The sequence below is a fragment of the Bufo bufo genome, chromosome 5 (genome assembly GCF_905171765.1).
Source record: "Bufo bufo chromosome 5, aBufBuf1.1, whole genome shotgun sequence".
Taxonomy (NCBI): domain Eukaryota; kingdom Metazoa; phylum Chordata; class Amphibia; order Anura; family Bufonidae; genus Bufo; species Bufo bufo.
The window spans coordinates 8,305,017-8,326,635 of NC_053393.1; the positions used below are offsets into that span (position 1 = coordinate 8,305,017).

Genomic DNA, 21,619 nt, shown 5'->3' on the forward strand with positions numbered 1-21,619 from the left:
AGACCCAGAAGTTGAATGGGGCCGAACCATCAGTCAGTACGTGGAGGGGTGTGCGCAGGTACTGTTCCACCATGTTAGTGAAATGTTGCCTCCTGCTAACACGTTCCGTATCAGGTGGTGTTGCAGTTAGCTGTGGCGTGGTGACAAAACTTTTCCACATCTCTGCCATGCTAATCCTGCCCTCAGAGGAGCTGGCCGTGACACAGCTGCGTTGGCGACCTCTTGCTCCTCCTCTGCTTTCTCCTTGGGCTTCCACTGGTTCCCCTGTGACATTTGGGAATGCTCTCAGTAGCGCGTCTACCAACGTGCGCTTGTACTCGCGCATCTTCCTATCACGCTTCAGTGTAGGAAGTAAGGTGGGCACATTGTCTTTTTACCGGGGATCCAGCAGGGTGGCTACCCAGTAGTCCGCACACGTTAAAATGTGGGCAACTCTGCTGTCGTTGCGCAGGCACTGCAGCATGTAGTCGCTCATGTGTGCCAGGCTGCCCAGAAGTAAGGACAAGCTGTCCTCTGTGGGAGGCGTATCGTCATAGTCCTGTGTTTCCCCCCAGCCACGCACCAGTGATGGGCCCGAGCTGCTTTGGGTGCCACCCTGCTGTGAACATGCTTCAGCCTCATCCTCCTCCACCTCCTCCTCATCCTCGTCCTCCTCGTCCTCCAGTAGTGGGCCCTGTCTGGCCACATTTGTACTTGGCCTCTGGTGTTGCAAAAAACCTCCCTCTGAGTCACTTCGAAGAGACTGGCCTGAAAGTGCTAAAAATGACCCCTCTTCCTCCTCTTCCACCTCCTCTTCCATCATCGCCCTAAGTGTTTTCTCAAGGAGACATAGAAGTGGTATTGTAACGCTGATAACGGCGTCATCCCCACTGGCCATGTTGGTGGAGTACTCGAAACAGCGCAACAGGGCACACAGGTCTCGCATGGAGGCCCAGTCATTGGTGGTGAAGTGGTGCTGATCCGCCGTGCGACTGACCCGTGCATGCTGCAGCTGAAACTCCACTATGGCCTGCTGCTGCTCGCACAGTCTGTCCAGCATATGCAAGGTGGAGTTCCACCTGGTGGGCACGTCGCATATGAGGCGGTGAGCGGGAAGGCCGAAGTTACGCTGTAGCGCAGACAGGCGAGCAGCGGCAGGGTGTGAACGCCGGAAGCGCGAACAGACGGCCCGCACTTTATGCAGCAGCTCTGACATGTCGGGGTAGTTGCGAATGAACTTCTGCACCACCAAATTCAGCACATGTGCCAGGCAAGGGATGTGCGTCAAACCGGCTAGTCCCAGAGCTGCAACGAGATTTCGCCCATTATCGCACACCACCAGGCCGGGCTTCAGGCTCACCGGCAGCAACCACTCGTCGGTCTGTTGTTCTATACCCCCCCACAACTCCTGTGCAGTGTGGGGCCTGTCCCCCAAACATATGAGTTTCAGAACGGCCTGCTGACGTTTACCCCGGGCTGTGCTGAAGTCGGTGGTGAAGGTGTGTGGCTGACTGGATGAGCAGGTGGAAGAAGAGGAGGAGGAAGCTGAGTAGGAGGAGGAGGAGATAGGAGGCAAAGAATGTTGCCCTGCGATCCTTGGCGGCGGATGGACGTGCGCCAAACAGCTCTCCGCCTGGGGCCCAGCCGCCACTACATTTACCCAGTGTGCAGTTAGGGAGATACAGCGTCCCTGGCCGTGCTTACTGGTCCACGTATCTGTGGTTAGGTGGACCTTGCCACAGATGGCGTTGTGCAGTGCACACTTGATTTTATCGGACACTTGTTTGTGCAGGGAAGGCACGGCTCTCTTGGAGAAGTAGTGCCGGCTGGGAACAACATACTGTGAGACAGCAAGCGACATGAGCTGTTTGAAGCTGTCTGTGTCCACCAGCCTAAATGACAGCATTTCATAGGCCAGTAGTTTAGAAATGCTGGCATTCAGGGCCAGGGATCGAGGGTGGCTAGGTGGGAATTTACGCTTTCTCTCAAATGTTTGTGAGATGGAGAGCTGAACGCTGCCGTGTGACATGGTTGAGATGCTTGGTGACGCAGGTGGTGGTGTTGGTGGTACATCCCATGTTTGCTGGGCGGCAGGTGCCAACGTTCCTCCAGAGGCGGAGGAAGAGGCCGAGGCGGCGGCAGCAGCAGAAGAGGCCGAGGCGGCAGCAGCAGAAGAGGTAGCAGGGGGAGCCTGAGTGACTTCCTTGTTTTTAAGGTGTTTATTCCACTGCAGTTCATGCTTTGCATGCAGGTGCCTGGTCATGCAGGTTGTGCTAAGGTTCAGAACGTTAAGGCCTCGCTTCAGGCTCTGATGGCACAGCGTGCAAACCACTCGGGTCTTGTCGTCAGCACATTGTTTGAAGAAGTGCCATGCCAGGGAACTCCTTGAAGCTGCCTTTGGGGTGCTCGGTCCCAGATGGCGGCGTTCAGTAGCAGGCAGAGTCTCTTGGCGGCGGGTGTTCTGATTTTGCCCACTGCTCCCTCTTTTGCTACGCTGTTGGCTCGGTCTCACCACTGCCTCTTCCTCCGAACTGTGAAAGTCAGTGGCACGACCTTCATTCCATGTGGGGTCTAGGACCTCATCGTCCCCTGCATCGTCTTTCACCCAGTCTTGACCCCTGACCTCCTGTTCAGTCTGCACACTGCAGAAAGACGCAGCAGTTGGCACCTGTGTTTCGTCATCATCAGAGACGTGCTGAGGTGGTATTCCCATGTCCTCATCATCAGGAAACATAAGTGGTTGTGCGTTAGTGCATTCTATCTCTTCCACCCCTGGGGAAGGACTAGGTGGATGCCCTTTGGGAAACCCTGGCAGCAGAGTCTTCAAACAGCATAAGAGACTGCTGCATAACTTGAGGCTCAGACAGTTTCCCTGATATGCATGGGGGTGATGTGACAGACTGATGGGCTTGGTTTTCATGCGCCATCTGTGCGCTTTCTGCAGAAGACTGGGTGGGAGATAATGTGAACGTGCTGGATCCACTGTCGGCCACCCAATTGACTAATGCCTGTACCTGCTCAGGCCTTACCATCCTTAGAACGGCATTGGGCCCCACCAAATATCGCTGTAAATTCTGCTGGCTACTGGGACCTGAGGTAGTTGGTTCACTAGGACGTGTGGCTGTGGCAGAACGGCCACGTCCTCTCCCAGCACCAGAGGGTCCACTAACACCACCACGACCATGTCCACGTCCGCGTCCCTTATTAGATGTTTTCCTCATTGTTCCCGTTCACCACAATTTTGAGAATGGCAAATTTGGGAATAGTTTTTCAACCCAGAACAAAAACTGTGCTTTTACGGTCACTACAAATAACTTGACCAGCTAAAACTGTGCAGATTTGGTTGAATAGAAATGTGAGGCCTGGGTTTTTTTTGCGCTGTGTGACAGGTATAGGTTTAATCACAGAATCAGACTTCTATCTGCACGGTAGCGTGTGTGTTAAGTTTTTCTGAATGACACTATCAGCACCTTCAATGTAAGATATCCTTTTTGGGATAGATTTCAAGTAGGCCTCATATACCAGAAACTAGTTATTTTGAGAATGGCAAATTTGGGAATAGTTTTTCAACCCAGAACAAAAACTGTGCTTTTACGGTCACTACAAATAACTTGACCAGCTAAAACAGTGCAGATTTGGTTGATTAGAAATGTCAGGTCTATTTTTTAGGCGCTGGGTGACAGGCTCAACTTGCCCCTGATGTAATATATGGCCAAAAAATAACCACACTATTGATGGTTAAATGCACTTTGGTGACACAGGCTCAGCCTGCACCAGATGTAGTATATGGCCAAAAAATAACCAGACTGTTGATGGTTAAATGCACTTCGGTGACACAGGCTCAGCCTGCAGCTGATGTAGGATATAGCACAAAATAACCACACTATTGATGGTTAAATGCACTTGGTGATAGCTTGTGCTGGCGCACCACAAGCCACAAAATGGCCGCCGATCACCCCAGAAAAAAGTGATATAAAAACGCTCTGGGCAGCCTAAAAAAGTGAGCAAGTCGATATTAGCACTTCAATGATCCACAGCTGCAGATCGATCACTGAATGAAGTCTTTTGGAGGAGTTAATCTGCCTAATCTCGCCCTAACGTCGCAGCAGCAACCTCTCCCTATGCTTGAATCAGCAGAGTGACGTGCGGCGCTACGTGACCCAAGCTTATATAGAGGCTGGGTCACATGCTGCACTGGCCAATCACAGCCATGCCAATAGTAGGCATGGCTGTGATGGCCTCTTGGGGCAAGTAGTATGACGCTTGGTGATTGGCTGCTTTGCAGCCTTTCAAAAAGCGCCAAGAAAGCGCCGAACACCGAACCTGAACCCGAACTTTTACGAAAATGTTCGGGTCCGGGTCCGTGTCACGGACACCCCAAAATTCGGTACGAACCCGAACTATACAGTTCGGGTTCGCTTATCCCTAGTTAGCACTTGTCATCTTGGTCATGTCTTAAAGAGTGACGCTTGTCAGCATAAAATATTCTAAACTGACCAGTATGGATATCCAAAGTCTCAAGCTTATGGCCAGCTTCAGGAGTCTAGTGGGCGGTCAGCAATTGGCAGGTATCTCAACAGGAAGGGCTGTCAATCATTGAGTTACTCTTCCTACTAGACTCCCAAGTCCAGAAGAGCTAAGATTTATTTATTTATTTTCAGAAAAACTTAGCTCAATCTGCTCCATTCCTTCTCCTGCTTTCCATATCATGGTACCTACAGATTAACTTGCATGTGTCAGGGTCCCTCTAATGATCATTCATGCTGTCAATATAAGCCACAAGAGCCAGCCACAGTGCCCCCATAGTGTTAATCATGTTATCCCTGTTAGCGGGCCAGTCAATGTCAAACATAACGGTGCCCCATGAGAGTATTGGCGGGTACCTCTATGAGAGTGATAGCTACAGTCCACAGAACGTGCCATGCCACAGTGTCCCCATATAATGGGATGCCTGACTCTTTATTAACCTTCACAGTGAATGTTGTCACCACTGCTGCTGGCTTTTCCATGTTTATTGCATACTTTCCAAATCTCCTGAAATACCTGGGAGTTCTCCTTGGATACTGGAGTAACTACAAAATCTCATGAGTGACACATATATTTACCTCTCCCCATTCCTGCACTTCGCTCATTCCAGGACACCACTGCAGATGTCAATCAGAATGAGGAAGCTTTCAGGCCCAGTAGTGGAACTATGACCAGGATTTGTGAGAACGGAGTATGTTAAAGATGTCAACTTTCCTGGAACATCTGGGAGACTCCTTGAAATATAGGGAATACTGTATCCCAGACTCCAGAAACAGCTTGCAAATTGTTGAACATCTCAGAAACCTCTGAGAATGAAGCACTCCATAAAATTCCCGCTGCTGTGGCGGTGGGACGCTGCCTCATCATCCTCAGCTCCAGGAGGCACACGGGGTCAGTGTAGTGGTTTCAGGAACAGTCTTTCTGTTGTTTCAAGTTCACCTAGTTACTAGGTTTATTTGTGCAATCACAATACAGCTGCTGTTAATATGAAAATCTACTACTAAATCTTCTACTAAATGAGATAGACCTGGCGGCAAATCATAATGAGGTGGTCATTATGGGGGAACTCCGCAGATATAGACTGGGAAGCTGAAACCTGTACATCTCATAAAGGAAACAGGTTCTTGGCAATAACCAAAGACAATTACCTCTCCCAACTGGTTCAGGACCCGACTAGAGGTACGGCCATACTGGACTTAGTATTAACCAATAGGCCTGACAGAACAACAGACGTGCAGGTCGGGGGACACCTAGGAAATAGTGACCATAAAGTAATAACCTTCCAATTATCATTCAGAAGAGCGTTTCTACAGGGAGGAACAAAAACACCGAACTTCAAAAAAGCTAAATTTAGCTAAGAGAGGCCATAGGCCAAACTACCCGGGAGAAAGTCCTCAAAAATAAAAATACAGCCACAAAATGGGATATCTTTAAAAGCATCCTAAAATCTCATTGTGAGAGGTACATACCGTATGGGAATAAAAGGTTAAGGAACAAAAAGAAACCAATGTGGATAAATAGAACGGTAAAGAAAGCAATAAATGACAAAAAGAAGGCATATAAATCACTAAAACAGGAGGAGAGCGAGGAAGCACTGAAAAACTATAAGGAAAAAAATAGAACATGTAAAAAACAAATAAAAGCGGCCAAACTAGAGACCGAGAGATTAATTGCCAAAGAGAGTAAAACTAACCCCAAATGTTCTTCAATTATATAAATGTTAAAAAGTATAAATCTGAAGGTGTCGGCCCTTTAAAGAGCAATGAGGGGGGAGTCGCAGAGAGCGACGAGGAGAAAGCAAAGCTGTCAAATATTTCTCCAATGTATTCACTGAGGAAAATAAACTGTCAGATGAAATGCAAAATGTAAAAATAAATTCCCCATTAGAAGTGTCCTGTCTGACCCAGGAAGAAGTACATCAGCGACTTAAAAAGATTAAAATAGACAAATCGCCAGGACCAGATGGCATACACCCCCGTATCCTAAGGGAATTAAGTAATGGCATAGCCAGACTCTTATTTCTGATATTTGAAGACTCTATTCTGACAGGGAATGTCCCACAGGATTGGCGCATGGCAAATGTGGTGCCAATATTCAAAAAGGGTCCAAAAACAGAGCCTGGAAACTATGCCGGTAAGTTTAACATCTGTTGTGGGTAAACTGTTTAAAGGTTTTCTGAAAGATGCTATCTTAGAGCATCTCAACGGAAATAAGCAAATAAGCAAATAACGCCCTATCAGCATGGCTTCGTGAGGGATCGGTCATGACAAACTAATTTAATCAGTTTCTATGAGAAGGTAAGTTCTAGACTTGACAGCGGCGAATCAATGGATGTCGTGTATCTGGACTTCTCCAAAGCATTTGACACTGTACCACATAAAAGGTTAGTATATAAAATGAGAATGCTCGGACTGGGAGAAAACGTCTGTAAGTGGGTAAGTAACTGGCTGAGTGATAGAGAACAGAGGGTGGTTATTAACGGTACACACTCAGATTGGGTCACTGTCACTAGTGGAGTACCTCAGGAGTCAGTACTGGAGGGGTCACTGTCACTAGTGGAGTACCTCAGGGGTCAGTAGGAAGGAAGGAAGGAATAATGCAAGTCACCCGTACATACTAAATGGTAAAACACTGGGTAACACTGACATGGAAAAGGATCTAGGAATTTTAATAAACAGCAAACTAAGCTGTAGAAACCAGTGTCAGGCAGCTGCTGCCAAGGCCAATAAGATAATTGGGTTGCATCAGAAGGGGCATAGATGACGGTGATGAGAACATAGTCCTACCACTTTACACATCACTAGTCAGACCACACATGGAGTACTGTGTACAGTTCTGGGCTCCTGTGAACAAGGCAGACATAGCAGAGCTGGAGAGGGTTCAGAGGAGGGCAACTAAAGTAATAACTGGAATGGGGCAACTACAGTACCCTGAAAGATTATCATAATTAGGGTTATTCACTTAAAAAAGACAACTGAGGGGAGATCTAATTACTATGTATAAATATATCAGGGGTCAGTACAGATATCACTCCCATCATCTATTTATCCCCAAGACTGTGACTGTGACGAGGGGACATCCTCTGCGTCTGGAGGAAAGAAGGTTTGTACACAAACATAGAAGAGGATTCTTTACTGTAAGAGCAGTGAGACTATAGACTCTTTACTGTAAGAGCAGTGAGACTATGGACTCTATACTGTAAGAGCAGTGAGACTATGGACTCTACTGTAAGAGCAGTGAGACTATGGACTCTTTACTGTAAGAGCAGTGAGACTATGGACTCTTTACTGTAAGAGCAGTGAGACTGTGGACTCTTTACTGTAAGAGCAGTGAGACTATGGACTCTTTACGGTAAGAGCAGTGAGACTATGGACTCTTTACTGTAAGAGCAGTGAGACTATGGACTCTTTACTGTAAGAGCAGTGAGACTATGGACTCTTTACTGTAAGAGCAGTGAGACTATGGACTCTTTACTGTAAGAGCAGTGAGACTATGGACTCTATACTGTAAGAGCGGTGAGACTATGGACTCTTTACTGTAAGAGCAGTGAGACTATGGACTCTATACTGTAAGAGCGGTGAGACTATGGACTCTTTACTGTAAGAGCAGTGAGACTATGGACTCTTTACTGTAAGAGCAGAGAGACTATGAACTCTATACTGTAAGAGCAGTGAGACTATGGACTATACTGTAAGAGCAGTGAGACTATGGACTCTTTACTGTAAGAGCAGTGAGACTATGGACTCTATACTGTAAGAGCAGTGAGACTATGGACTATACTGTAAGAGCAGTGAGACTATGGACTTTTTACTGTAAGAGCAGTGAGACTATGGACTCTTTACTGTAAGAGCTGTGAGACTATGGACTCTTTACTGTAAGAGCTGTGAGACTATGGACTCTTTACTGTAAGAGCAGTGAGACTATGGACTCTTTACTGTAAGAGCAGTGAGACTATGGACTCTTTACTGTAAGAGCAGTGAGACTATGGACTCTTTACTGTAAGAGCAGTGAGACTATGGACTCTTTACTGTAAGAGCAGTGAGACTATAGACTCTTTACTGTAAGAGCAGTGAGACTATGGACTCTATACTGTAAGAGCAGTGAGACTATGGACTCTTTACTGTAAGAGCTGTGAGACTATGGACTCTTTACTGTAAGAGCAGTGAGACTATGGACTCTTTACTGTAAGAGCAGAGAGACTATGGACTCTATACTGTAAGAGCAGTGAGACTATGGACTATACTGTAAGAGCAGTGAGACTATGGACTCTTTACTGTAAGAGCAGTGAGACTATGGACTCTATACTGTAAGAGCAGTGAGACTATGGACTATACTGTAAGAGCAGTGAGACTATGGACTCTTCACTGTAAGAGCAGTGAGACTATGGACTCTTTACTGTAAGAGCAGTGAGACTATGGACTATACTGTAAGAGCAGTGAGACTATGGACTTTTTACTGTAAGAGCAGTGAGACTATGGACTCTTTACTGTAAGAGCTGTGAGACTATGGACTCTTTACTGTAAGAGCTGTGAGACTATGGACTCTTTACTGTAAGAGCAGTGAGACTATGGACTCTTTACTGTAAGAGCAGTGAGACTATGGACTCTTTACTGTAAGAGCAGTGAGACTATGGACTCTTTACTGTAAGAGCAGTGAGACTATGGACTCTTTACTGTAAGAGCAGTGAGACTATGGACTCTTTACTGTAAGAGCAGTGAGACTATGGACTCTATACTGTAAGAGCAGTGAGACTATGGACTATACTGTAAGAGCAGTGAGACTATGGACTCTTTACTGTAAGAGCAGTGAGACTATGGACTATACTGTAAGAGCAGTGAGACTATGGACTTTTTACTGTAAGAGCAGTGAGACTATGGACTCTTTACTGTAAGAGCTGTGAGACTATGGACTCTTTACTGTAAGAGCAGTGAGACTATGGACTCTTTACTGTAAGAGCAGTGAGACTATGGACTCTTTACTGTAAGAGCAGTGAGACTATGGACTCTTTACTGTAAGAGCAGTGAGACTATGGACTCTTTACTGTAAGAGCAGTGAGACTATGGACTCTTTACTGTAAGAGCAGTGAGACTATGGACTCTTTACTGTAAGAGCAGTGAGACTGTGGACTCTATACTGTAAGAGCAGTGAGACTATGGACTCTTTACTGTAAGAGCAGTGAGACTATGGACTCTTTACTGTAAGAGCAGTGAGACTATGGACTCTTTACTGTAAGAGCAGTGAGACTATGGACTCTATACTGTAAGAGCAGTGAGACTATGGACTCTTTACTATAAGAGCAGTGAGACTATGGACTCTATACTGTAAGAGCAGTGAGACTATGGACTCTTTACTGTAAGAGCAGTGAGACTATGGATTCTATACTGTAAGAGCAGTGAGACTATGGACTCTTTACTGTAAGAGCAGTGAGACTATGGACTCTTTACTGTAAGAGCAGGGAGACTATGGACTCTTTACTGTAAGAGCAGTGAGACTATGGATTCTATACTGTAAGAGCAGTGAGACTATGGATTCTATACTGTAAGAGCAGTGAGACTATGGACTCTGTACTGTAAGAGCAGTGAGACTATGGACTATTTACTGTAAGAGCAGTGAGACTATGGACTCTTTACGGTAAGAGCAGTGAGACTATGGACTCTTTACTGTAAGAACAGTGAGACTATGGACTCTTTACTGTAAGAGCAGTGAGACTTTGGACTCTTTACTGTAAGAACAGTGAGACTATGGACTCTATACAGTAAGAGCAGTGAGACTATGGACTCTTTACTGTAAGAGCAGTGAGACTTTGGACTCTTTACTGTAAGAGCAGTGAGACTATGGACTCTTTACTGTAAGAGCAGTGAGACTTTGGACTCTTTACTGTAAGAGCAGTGAGACTATGGACTCTTTACTGTAAGAGCAGTGAGACTATGGACTCTTTACTGTAAGAGCGGTGAGACTATGGACTCTTTACTGTAAGAGCAGTGAGACTATGGACTCTTTACTGTAAGAGCAGTGAGACTATAGACTCTTTACTGTAACATCGGTGAGACTATGGAACTCTCTGCCTGAGGAGGTGGTGATGGTGAGTACAATAAAGGAATTCAAGAGGGGCCTGGATGTATTTCTGGAGTGTAATAATCCAGGGAGTTATTCTGATGCATGATTGGAGTCGGGAAGGATTTTTTTTATTCCCCTAAAGTGGGGAAAATTGTCTGCTACCTCACAGGGTTTTTTTTTGCCTTCCTCTGGATCAACTTGCAGGATGACAGGCCAAACTGGACGGACAAATGTATTTTTTTGGCCTTATGTACTATGTTACTATGTTACTATGTTACTAATATGGCTGGTTACCTCCGAGCTTTGGCTGGTTGATTAGTGTGAAGTGCTGCTTGTTGAGTCTATTTCATGCAGTTCTCCTCGGAGTCTGGTTGTCAGGTCTATTATCTGCAGTTCCTCTCAGATCCTGTTATTCTGATCTTGTTATAGTTTAGTGTGTATTCTGAAATCTGTAGCTCCACAGTCTAGTGTGTTTTCTTGTATTTTTGGGACCTGTATTTTAATGTTCTGTGTGTTTGAGTGTTTGTTTGCTGTAAAATACTTACAGGAGCTGATCCATGCGGGGCCGGCTCCAGGTTCATGTCGGCCCTTGGGCGATAAATCTCAGTGGGCCCCCCACACAGTATAATGACCCCGCAGTGGCCCTCCATTCAGAAAAATGACACCTAGTCACCCCCCATTCAGAATAATGACCCCCAGTGGCCCCCACACTGGGGGTTATCCTGTATGGAGGGGGCACTGGGGGTCATTATACTGTGTAAGGGGCCCTCACTAGCTAGAACTGACTGGGCCCCACAGCTAATTTTTGTACGACTTCCCCCCACACACAGTGGGTTCGCATCATGTTTTTCCTATCCGTTTGATGTATTCACTGCTAAAAAATGAGGTACTGTATATAAATGTTCAGCACTCCACGTTTTTGTATCCTGCAGAGTCCAGTAAAAGAAATGCATAGTTAATGTATATGATTTTCCCCCATGGAACTGTATGGTGAACCGACGCCGCTGTGCGGCATCAGTCTGAGGCATCTGTTAACGCGTATGTTTTTGGCACATATTAAACAGATGGCAAAAATGTGATGTGAGCCTAGCCTAAGGCCTCTTTCACACTACTGTATGGCGATTTCAGTGTTTTGCGGTCTGTTTTTCACGGATCCGTTGTTCAGTTTTTTTGTTTCCGTTGTGTTTCCGTTCCGTTTTTCCGTATGACATATACAGTATACAGTAATTACATAGAAAAAATTTAGCTGGGCATAACATTTTCAATAGATGGTTCCACAAAAACGGAACAGATACGGAAGACGTACGGATGCATTTCCGTATGTGTTCTGTTTTTTTTTTACGGACCCATTGACTTGAATGGAGCCACGGAATGTGATTTGCGGGCAAAAATAGGACATGTTCTATCTTTCAACGGAACGGAAAAACTGAAATACGGAAACGGAATGCATACGGAGTACATTCTATTTTTTTTGCGGAACCATTGAAATGAATGGTTCCGTATACGGACCGTACACGGAACACAAAAAACAGCCCGCAAAATGAAAAAAAAAACTTCATACAAGAAGTAGTGGCAGGAGATCTGTGTAGGGCAGCAACAGGAGATAGGAGGATGGAACAGGAGCTCTGGATACATGAGGGAGGAAAGGAGACGGCAGGGGCTCCATGAGGATGAGATAGGACAGGATATGGAAGGGCAGGTGTCATGAAGGCAAACTGCTTAATGAGGCAGTAAAACAACTAAATAGCATGAAGCTGCTGGTCTACTACAGCATCCAGCAGCAGATCGAAGAGTTCCCTGACCCCCTCCTGTCCCACAGAGAAGAGACAGTCACAGTGCAGACTGTCTTCACACTGCTGCTTCAGTCCTGCGGTCTCATTCCTCCTCAGACAGCACATCCTGTGAAGAGAAGGCGTGTCTGAAGCTTCTCAGGCAATATGTCCTACTCTGCTAAAAGGGAATGAAGAGGTGGGGTGTCTGAAGCTGGTAAGGTAAGGTTCTGCTCTGCTGGAGTGAAGAGGGGCGTGTATAAAGCTGGTAAGGTAAGGTACTGCTCTGCTGGAGGGAAGAGGGGGCGTGTCTGAAGCTGGTAAGGTAAGGTGCTGCTCTGCTGGAGGGAAGAGGGGGCATGTCTGAAGCTGGTAAGGTAAGGTGCTGCACTTCTGGAGTAAAGAGGGGGCGTGTCTGAAGCTGGTAAGGTAAGGTTCTGCTCTGCTGGAGGGAAGAGGGGGCGTGTCTGAAGCTGGTAAGGTGCTGCTCTGCTGGAGTGAAGAGGGGGCGTGTCTGAAGCTGGTAAGGTAAGGTGCTGCTCTGCTGGAGTGAAGAGGGGGCGTGTCTAAAGCTGGTAATGGAAGTTGCTGCTCTGCTGGAGGGAAGAGGGGGCGTGTCTGAAGCTGGTAATGTAAGGTTCTGCTCTGCTGGAGTGAGGAGGGGGCGTGTCTGAAGCTGGTAATGTAAGGTGCTGCTCTGCTGGAGTGAAGAGGGGGCATGTCTGAAGCTGGTAAGGCAAGGTGCTGCTCTGCTGGAGGGAAGAGGGGGCGTGTCTGAAGCTGGTAAGGTAAGGTGCTGCTCTGCTGGAGGGAAGGGGGGCGTGTCTGAAGCTGGTAAGGTAAGGTGCTGCTCTGCTGGAGGGAAGGGGGGCGTGTCTGAAGCTGGTAAGTTAAGGTGCTGCTCTGCTTGAGTAAAGAGGGGGCGTGTCTGAAGCTGGTAAGGTAAGGTGCTGCTCTCCTGGAGGGATGAGGGGGCGTGTCTGTAAGCTGGTAAGGTAAGGTGCTGCTCTACTGGAGTGAAGAGAAGGCGTTTCTGAAGCTGGTAAGGTAAGGTGCTGCTCTGCTGGAGTGAAGAGGGGGCGTGTCTGAAGCAGGTAAGGTAAGGTGCTGCTCTGCTGGAGGGAAGAGGAGGCGTGTCTGAAGCTGGTAAGGTAAGGTGCTGCTCTGCTGGAGTGAAGAGGGGGCATGTCTGAAGCTGGTAAGGTAAGGTGCTGCTCTGCTGGAGGGAAGAGGGGGCGTGTCTGAAGCTGGTAAGGTAAGGTGCTGCTCTGCTGGAGGGAAGGGGGGCGTGTCTGAAGCTGGTAAGGTAAGGTGCTGCTCTGCTGGAGGGAAGGGGGGCGTGTCTGAAGCTGGTAAGTTAAGGTGCTGCTCTGCTTGAGTAAAGAGGGGGCGTGTCTGAAGCTGGTAAGGTAAGGTGCTGCTCTCCTGGAGGGATGAGGGGGCGTGTCTGTAAGCTGGTAAGGTAAGGTGCTGCTCTACTGGAGTGAAGAGAAGGCGTTTCTGAAGCTGGTAAGGTAAGGTGCTGCTCTGCTGGAGTGAAGAGGGGGCGTGTCTGAAGCTGGTAAGGTAAGGTGCTGCTCTGCTGGAGTGAAGAGGGGGCGTGTCTGAAGCAGGTAAGGTGCTGCTCTGCTGGAGGGAAGAGGAGGCGTGTCTGAAGCTGGTAAGGTAAGGTGCTGCTCTGCTGGAGTGAAGAGAAGGCGTGTCTGAAGCTGGTAATGTAAGGTGCTGCTCTGCTGGAGGGAAGAGGGGGCGTGTCTGAAGCTAGTAAGATAAGGTGCTGTTCTGCTGGAGTGAAGAGGGGGCGTGTCTGTAGCTGGTAAGGTAAGATGCTGCTCTGCTGGAGGGAAGAGCGGGCGTGTCTTAAGCTGGTAAGGTAAGGTGCTGCTCTGCTGGAGTTAGGAGGGGGCGTGTCTGAAGCTGGTAAGGTAAGGTCCTGCACTGCTGGAGGGAAGAGGGGGCGTGTCTGAAGCTGGTAAGGTAAGGTGCTGCTCTGCTGGAGGGAAGAGGGGGCGTGTCTGAAGCTGGTAAGGTGCTGCTCTGCTGGAGTGAAGAGGGGCGTGTCTGAAGCTGGTAATGTAAGGTGTTGCTCTGCTGGAGGGAAGAGGGGGCGTGTCTGAAGCTGGTAATGGAAGGTGCTTCTCTGCTGGAGTGAAGAGGGGGCGTGTCTGAAGCTGGTAAGGTAATGGGGTGCTCTGCTGAAGGGAAGAGGGGGCGTGTCTAAATCTGGTAAGGTAAGGTGCTGCTCTGCTGGAGTGAAGAGGAGGCGTGTCTGAAGCTGGTAAGGTAAGGTGCTGCTCTGCTGGAGTGAAGAGGGGGCGTGTCTGTAGCTGGTAAGGTAAGATGCTGCTCTGCTGGAGGGAAGAGCGGGCGTGTCTTAAGCTGGTAAGGTAAGGTGCTGCTCTACTGGAGGGAAGAGGGGGCGTGTCTGAAGCTGGTAAGGTAAGGTGCTGCTCTGCTGGAGTTAGGAGGGGGCGTGTCTGAAGCTGGTAAGGTAAGGTCCTGCACTGCTGGAGGGAAGAGGGGGCGTGTCTGAAGCTGGTAAGGTAAGGTGCTGCTCTGCTGGAGGGAAGAGGGGGCGTGTCTGAAGCTGGTAAGGTAAGGTGCTGCTCTGCTGGAGGAAAGAGGGGGCGTGTCTGAAGCTGGTAAGATAAGGTTCTGCTCTGCTGGAGTTAGGAGGGGGCGTGTCTGAAGCTGGTAAGGTAAGGTTCTGTTCTGCTGGAGGGAAGAGGGGGCGTGTCTGAAGCTGGTAAGGTAAGGTGCTGCTCTGCTGGAGTGAAGAGGGGGCGTGTCTGAAGCTGGTAAGGTAAGGTGCTGCTCTGCTGGAGTTAGGAGGGGCCGTGTCTGAAGCTGGTAAGGTAAGGTGCTGCTCTGCTGGAGTTAGGAGGGGGCGTGTCTGAAGCTGGTAAGGTAAGGTGCTGCTCTGCTGGAGTGAAGAGGGGGCGTGTCTGAAACTGGTAAGGTAAGGTGCTGCTCTACTGGAGGGAAGAGGGGGCGTGTCTGAAGCTGGTAAGGTAAGGTGCTGCTCTGCTGGAGTGAAGAGGGGGCGTGTCTAAAGCTGGTTAGGTAAGGTGCTGCTCTGCTGGAGGGAAGAGGGGGCGTGTCTGAAGCTGGTAAGGTAAGGTGCTGCTCTGCTGGAGGGAAGAGGGGGCATGTCTGAAGCTGGTAAGGTAAGGTGCTGCTCTGCTGGAGGGAAGAGGGGGCGTGTCTGAAGCTGGTAAGGTAATTTGCTGCTCTGCTGGAGGGAAGAGGGGGCGTGTCTGAAGCTGGTAAGCTAAGGTGCTTGTAAGGGGGACAGCAGCAGCCGACTCTGCATCCTGTTGATACTCCCTTGCTCCAGTCTGATTCTGTGGCCCTGCTACTGCTCCTGGTCCCCTAAGGGCCCAAAGCTGTGGCTTCCCCGATAGCTACACCCCTGGAGCTGAAGTTAGTGAATAAAATGACTGCAGCTCCCCTGAGCTTCAGCAATCAACTCATAGCAGCGCAGTGGTCCCCCCCAGGAGCAGTGGGCCCCGGACCTTGCCCGGGTATGCCGGGTGCTGACGCCGACCCTTGATCCATGCTATCATCGCACTGACTGAACATGTTCAGAAGATGGCAGTACTAGTGTATATAGACAGAGCTTTATTATACCGGGTCAATCAGTGGACTTTAAGATAAATGGGGACAGGATCAGGGCTATGTAACATTTATAAACTTTCGACCCTTTAAAGACCAGGCTAATTTGCACGTTTGCCTTTTCATTTTTGACTCACCGCCTTCCAAACACAATAACTTTTTTATGTTTTTGTTCACAACCTTATAAAGCCTTATTTTTATATTTTATAGGGCAATTTGTATTTTTAATAGCATATCTTGGAAACTGGAAAAAAAATATTGTTCAACAAAAAAAACAAAAAAAAAACATTTCCAGCATGTTTTGCTCTTTATAGTGTTCATTATAAGAGAACAATTACATGAAATCCTTATTCTGCGGGTCAGTTGAATTACGGCGATACACAGTTTTTATAGTTTTTATTTTGTTTCAATACTTTTAAACATATAAAAACCTTTAAAAAATAAAAGCTATTATTTGCATCACCATATTTTATCTATTTTACTCAGTTCTATAGCACTGACATATTCCACAGCATTTTATAGACATTATCATCACGCTGTCCCCAGGAGCTCACAATCTAAGGTCCCTATCAGTCTGTCTTTGGATTGTGGTAGGAAACCAGAGATCCCGGGGAGAACATACAAACTCCATGCAGATGTTTTCCTTGAACCTAGGACCACTGCAATGCAAGGCACCAGTGCTGAACACTGAGCCACCATGCTGCCCAGAACTATTCCAACCACCATTTTGGGGTACATGTGAGTTTCTGGTTATTTTCTATTATTTAGGGAGGAGAGGTGACCAAAAATGGTGAATCAGGATTTTAACTTTTTTTTTCCATTTTTATATATTAATAAATGTGGTAATACCAATATATATATATATATATTTTTATATTTTTTTATTTACAACTTTTTTCACTGTAATTTGTATTCCTCTTTGGGGACTTGAATATGTAGTTATCAGCTGATGTCTCCGCTCTGTTCACCTCTCGGCTGATGTACTATTACGTCAGTGGCGCAAAGGGGTGAGTTGCTCAGTTGTGTCTAAATGAGAATCTGCTAAAATTCTTTCTCCTTTTATTCTGGAAAATAGACAATCTGAACCGTCACGAGAAGTCTCCCTGAGCGTGCCCCTCTCTCCACGCTCCCTCTATTTTCAGTGGTACAAGAAAACAATTATTTATGGCGCCATTTCTCTTTAGTAAGACTAGATTGATAGGTATTGAGAAGCAAGCTGTGTGTTTCATGATAAAGGATTTGGACAATGTAAACTGTATAAACTGATTCTGACACTGCGATTTGGACTTTAAGAAATGCTCGGGTCACGGAGTCAATAAATTACGTGCACAGAGTTGTTAAGGATGGAACAAGACAAAAGTCCATCAAGTCCAACCTGTGATACTATTATATTGATCCACGGAACAAATCCCTGGATCAATGTCTATCTTCTTTACAAAAGGGTTGGGCCAAAGGGAAAGGGTGTGTAGATGACGATTTCTGTGCCTTGTCAGAAGCCTCAATGTTATTTTGAAGTAAAAAGTCATCTAAACCCTTTCTGAAGCATCTCCTGGATTTGCTGTGAGCATCTCCTGCGTCTCCTCCAGAGATTCACAGCCCTTACTGTAAAGAATGCTTCTCACCTCTTATGACTGAATCTTTTTTTCTCCGGGTGTAAGGAGTGGACCCTTGTTTTTTGAGGGGGTTTAACACAGAATTGCTTCCCTTGATATTTCCGTTTATATATTATATATATGCTCAGTGGTGATTAAATGGGAAACTGCTCAAATTCTTATTTTCTTGGAAAAAAAAGACTGAAAAAAGTCTGAAAAGTCATCTGAAGTCATAAAGGAGGATGACAAATCAGAGTTCCTCCTATCCCTGCCCATGCCTTGCTCTCCCCGCTTCCCTTTTGTCCTTTACACAGAGTAAAGTGACAGTTACAATTATATGCATGAGGTTTCCTGAGCTAGAGCCACTTACAATGCAGCTAAAACACCTCTCCCCAGGCAGTTTAACTGCACCTAACAGCTTCAGTCATGCAAATGCTATCAATTCCTTACATGACTGAAGAACGAGTCAACAGTATTTAATGCAGGAGAATTCTCGTACAAGTCATTCTAATTGAGAAAGACATTCAGATGACTAGTGAAACCTCTTCAAGAAAAAATACAAGAACTGCAGTTGCTCTGACTTATTAATACTGATATTGAACAGGTTGACTTCAATGGATATTACAGCCACAATGGAAGCAGCGCTACGGTGAAGTGTAATGTGCAGCCTCCAGGACCTGACGTGTGTACATACCGTGACGTACAATCCAGAGAGGAGTGGTTCTGCAACCGGCCAAAGGGCTTTCCCTGCAGTGCCTACCGGGAGCATTCAGCAGGTGGTAGCTACCCAATACTCAATGCCACCGAGCAGCAATTTCTACAAAAGTGAGTACAAGTCAGAATGAACATCAGACATTACATCATGTCATGTTTCTATGTGTTGTGCCCAATGGTCGCCTCAACTCATACCTTCTCATAAGTCCCATCTTTACATAGGGAATATGGTGGGTATTAGTTTATGCTGAATGTAGATGTGCAGGGAGCATTTATTGGGGAAGGAGATGATAAAGGTTACCCAGAACAGTTGACTTCTTTGGGATTGCTCACTAGTCTTCACTCTTATACGCAGTCATTAGTGTTGGGCGCGAATATTCTAATCACAAATATTAATCGCGAATATCGCGATTTAGAGAATTTGCGAAGATTTAGAATATACTGTAGTGCTATATATTCGTATTGACGAATATTCTAGATTTTTTTTTCATCTGAACCCATGATCCCTTCCTGCTTTTTGCTTGTGGGCCATTTTAAAGGCTGAAATGTCTTTGTCGGAGCTTAGCAACATCCCTAGCAACCAATAGGAAAGTTGCCTACCCCTTACTATATAAGAACCTCCCAAGCAGCCGTTTTCTGCTGTTTTTTTAATTTCTGAGAGAGAGAGCAGTGTTATTGCTGTGCTCTGTGCCACTCATTACATTAGATAGTTAGTTAGCTTATATATATAAATATATAATACAGATAGTTAGTGGGAGATAGTCCGTGTAGGTTAGATAGTGATATAGTGTAGCTGATAGGTTCCAGTGCAGGGTGTTGGGCAGTGTCATAGGTTCTGCTGTCCATACACACATGCTACAGACATAGTGCTGTGATGTCACAAGTTGCACGTATTGCGAAAGATATAGGCATCATTAATTGCCGAAAATGCGCAAGCGCAAATATATTGGAGCACTTCATCTGCATGTAAAGCTATTGTAATGTTCTGCAGTGCCAACCATGCTCTCCAGTCTCAGGAAACTTATACCAGCTTGAAAAATGTGGCATAAGTGACCAACACCTGTATTTCACGCGCATTACGCAAATATTACATTGTCGATTTTCGCAATCAAGAATATAATCTCAAATTCTTGAATCTGCAAATGTATAACAAATATGCTACAAAATATTTGCAAAATATCGCAAATTCGAATATTGCCCCTTCCCCTCATCACTACTAGGCGTCATTGAAGACATCCTGGATGACTGGTCCCAGAAGAATCATCAGTCAGTTGGATTATTTTGTACTTGTTGTTAGCACTAGGACCATCTGACTACCTTCTCAAGTAATTCAGATGCATATCTGTGGAAACACAGCAGGTCACAGGCTAGAATGTTCTACTACTAATCAAGAGCTATGAGTAGGTATAACATACTGGATTTTGTGAATCTCCATAGGGATACCAATAAACATAATGTCTGAAGTTAAGAACCACCAGATCCCAGTCTATATGTTGTGTCCTCACAGGTCGGTCACTGATCAGACAATTTCATCAACTCAGAGAAAAATCACCATCCTTCCCCAGACTTCCAGCACAGGTGAGAACATTTGGTAGGTGGGACAATCGTGGATGTATTACTTCTGGTACCATGAATAGTCATTGCACAATATTGTTGCAGGGGATAAAAGTGTTTGTAGACCTGGACTCCCCATTCCGGACCCCTCGGGGTATTATTATCAGGACGTGTGGCAGTCTCGTGTGTGCAGGAACAGACGCTTCACTTCTCCATCCGACGTCACCTCCTGTCTGAAGGGAAAGGTTGTCTACATGTTTGGAGATTCAACGCTTCAGCAGTGGTGGCAATACCTTGTGAAGTTCATCCCATGTGAGTTACTGGAACGGGTAACATAGTAACATAGTATATAAGGCTGAAAAAAGCCCTCTGTCCATCCAGTTCATCCTGTTATTCTGCAAGTTGATCCAGAGGAAGGAAAAAAAAACTGTGAGGTAGAAGCCAATTTTCCTCACTTTAGGGGAAAAAATTCCTTCCCGACTCCAATCTGGCATCAGAATAACTCCCTGGATCAACGACCCCTCTCTAGTAGCTATAGCCTGTAATATTATTACGCTCCAGAAATACCTCCAGGCCCCTCTTGAATTCCTTTATTGTACTCGCCATCACCACCTCCTCAGGCAGAGAGCTCCATAGTCTCACTGCTCTTACCGTAAAGAATCCTCCTCTATGTTTGTGTACAAACCTTCTTTCCTCCAGATGCAGAGGATGTCCCCTCGTCACAGTCACAGTCTTGGGGATAAATAGATGATGGGAGAGATCTCTGTACTGACCCCTGATATATTTATACATAGTTATTAGATCTCCCCTCAGTCGTCTTTTTTCTAAAGTGAATAACCCTAATGCTGATAATCTTTCAGGGTACTGTAGTTGCCCCATTCCAGTTATTACTTTAGTTGCCCTCCTCTGGACCCTCTCCAGCTCTGCTATGTCTGCCTTGTTCACTGGAGCCCAGAACTGTACACAGTCCTCCATGTGTGGTCTGACTAGCGATTTGTAAAGTGGTAGGACTATGTTCTCATCACGGGCATCTATGCCCCTTTTGATGCAACCCATTATCTTATTGGCCTTGGCAGCAGCTGCCTGACACTGGTTTCTGCAGCTTAGTTTGCTATTCACTAAAATTCCTAGATCCTTTTCCATGTCAGTGTTACCGAGTGTTTTACCATTTAGTATGTACGGGTGACTTGCATTATTCCTTCCCATGTACATAACCTTACATTTGTCAGTGTTAAACCTCATCTGCCACTTATCTGCCCAAGCCTCCAATCTATCCAGATCCATCTGTAGTAGTATACTGCCCTCTGTAGTATATATACAGTATACTGTCCTCTGTAGTATATATACAGTATACTGTCCTCTGTAGTATATATACAGTATACTGTCCTCTGTAGTATATATACAATATACTGTCCTCTGTAGTATATACACAGTATACTGTCCTCTGTAGTATATATATACAGTATACTGTCCTCTGTAGTATATATATATACAGTATACTGTCCTCTGTAGTATATATACAGTATACTGTCCTCTGTAGTATATATACAGTATACTGTCCTCTGTAGTATATATACAGTATACTGTCCTCTGTAGTGTATATACAGTATACTGTCCTCTGTAGTATACAGTACAGACCAAAAGCTTGGACACACCTTCTCATTCAAAGAGTTTTCTTTATTTTCATGACTATGAAGGCATCAGAACTATGAATTAACACATGTGGAATTATATACATAACAAACAAGTGTGAAACAACTGAAAATATGTCATATTCTAGGTTCTTCAAAGTAGCCACCTTTTGCTTTGATT

At 46.1% G+C, this 21,619-nt stretch overlaps 1 protein-coding gene across 1 annotated transcript in view; it reads left to right on the top strand.

The window, feature by feature from the left end:
• Positions 1–21,619, top strand: part of LOC121001431 (NXPE family member 3-like) — a 65,613-nt gene that overhangs the window by 16,939 nt on the left and 27,055 nt on the right. The window contains exons 3-5 of the mRNA XM_040432495.1: positions 18,144–18,364; positions 19,761–19,831; positions 19,913–20,119. Coding sequence (XP_040288429.1) covers positions 18,144–18,364; positions 19,761–19,831; positions 19,913–20,119 — 499 coding nt within the window. The remainder of the gene's footprint in view (positions 1–18,143; positions 18,365–19,760; positions 19,832–19,912; positions 20,120–21,619) is intronic.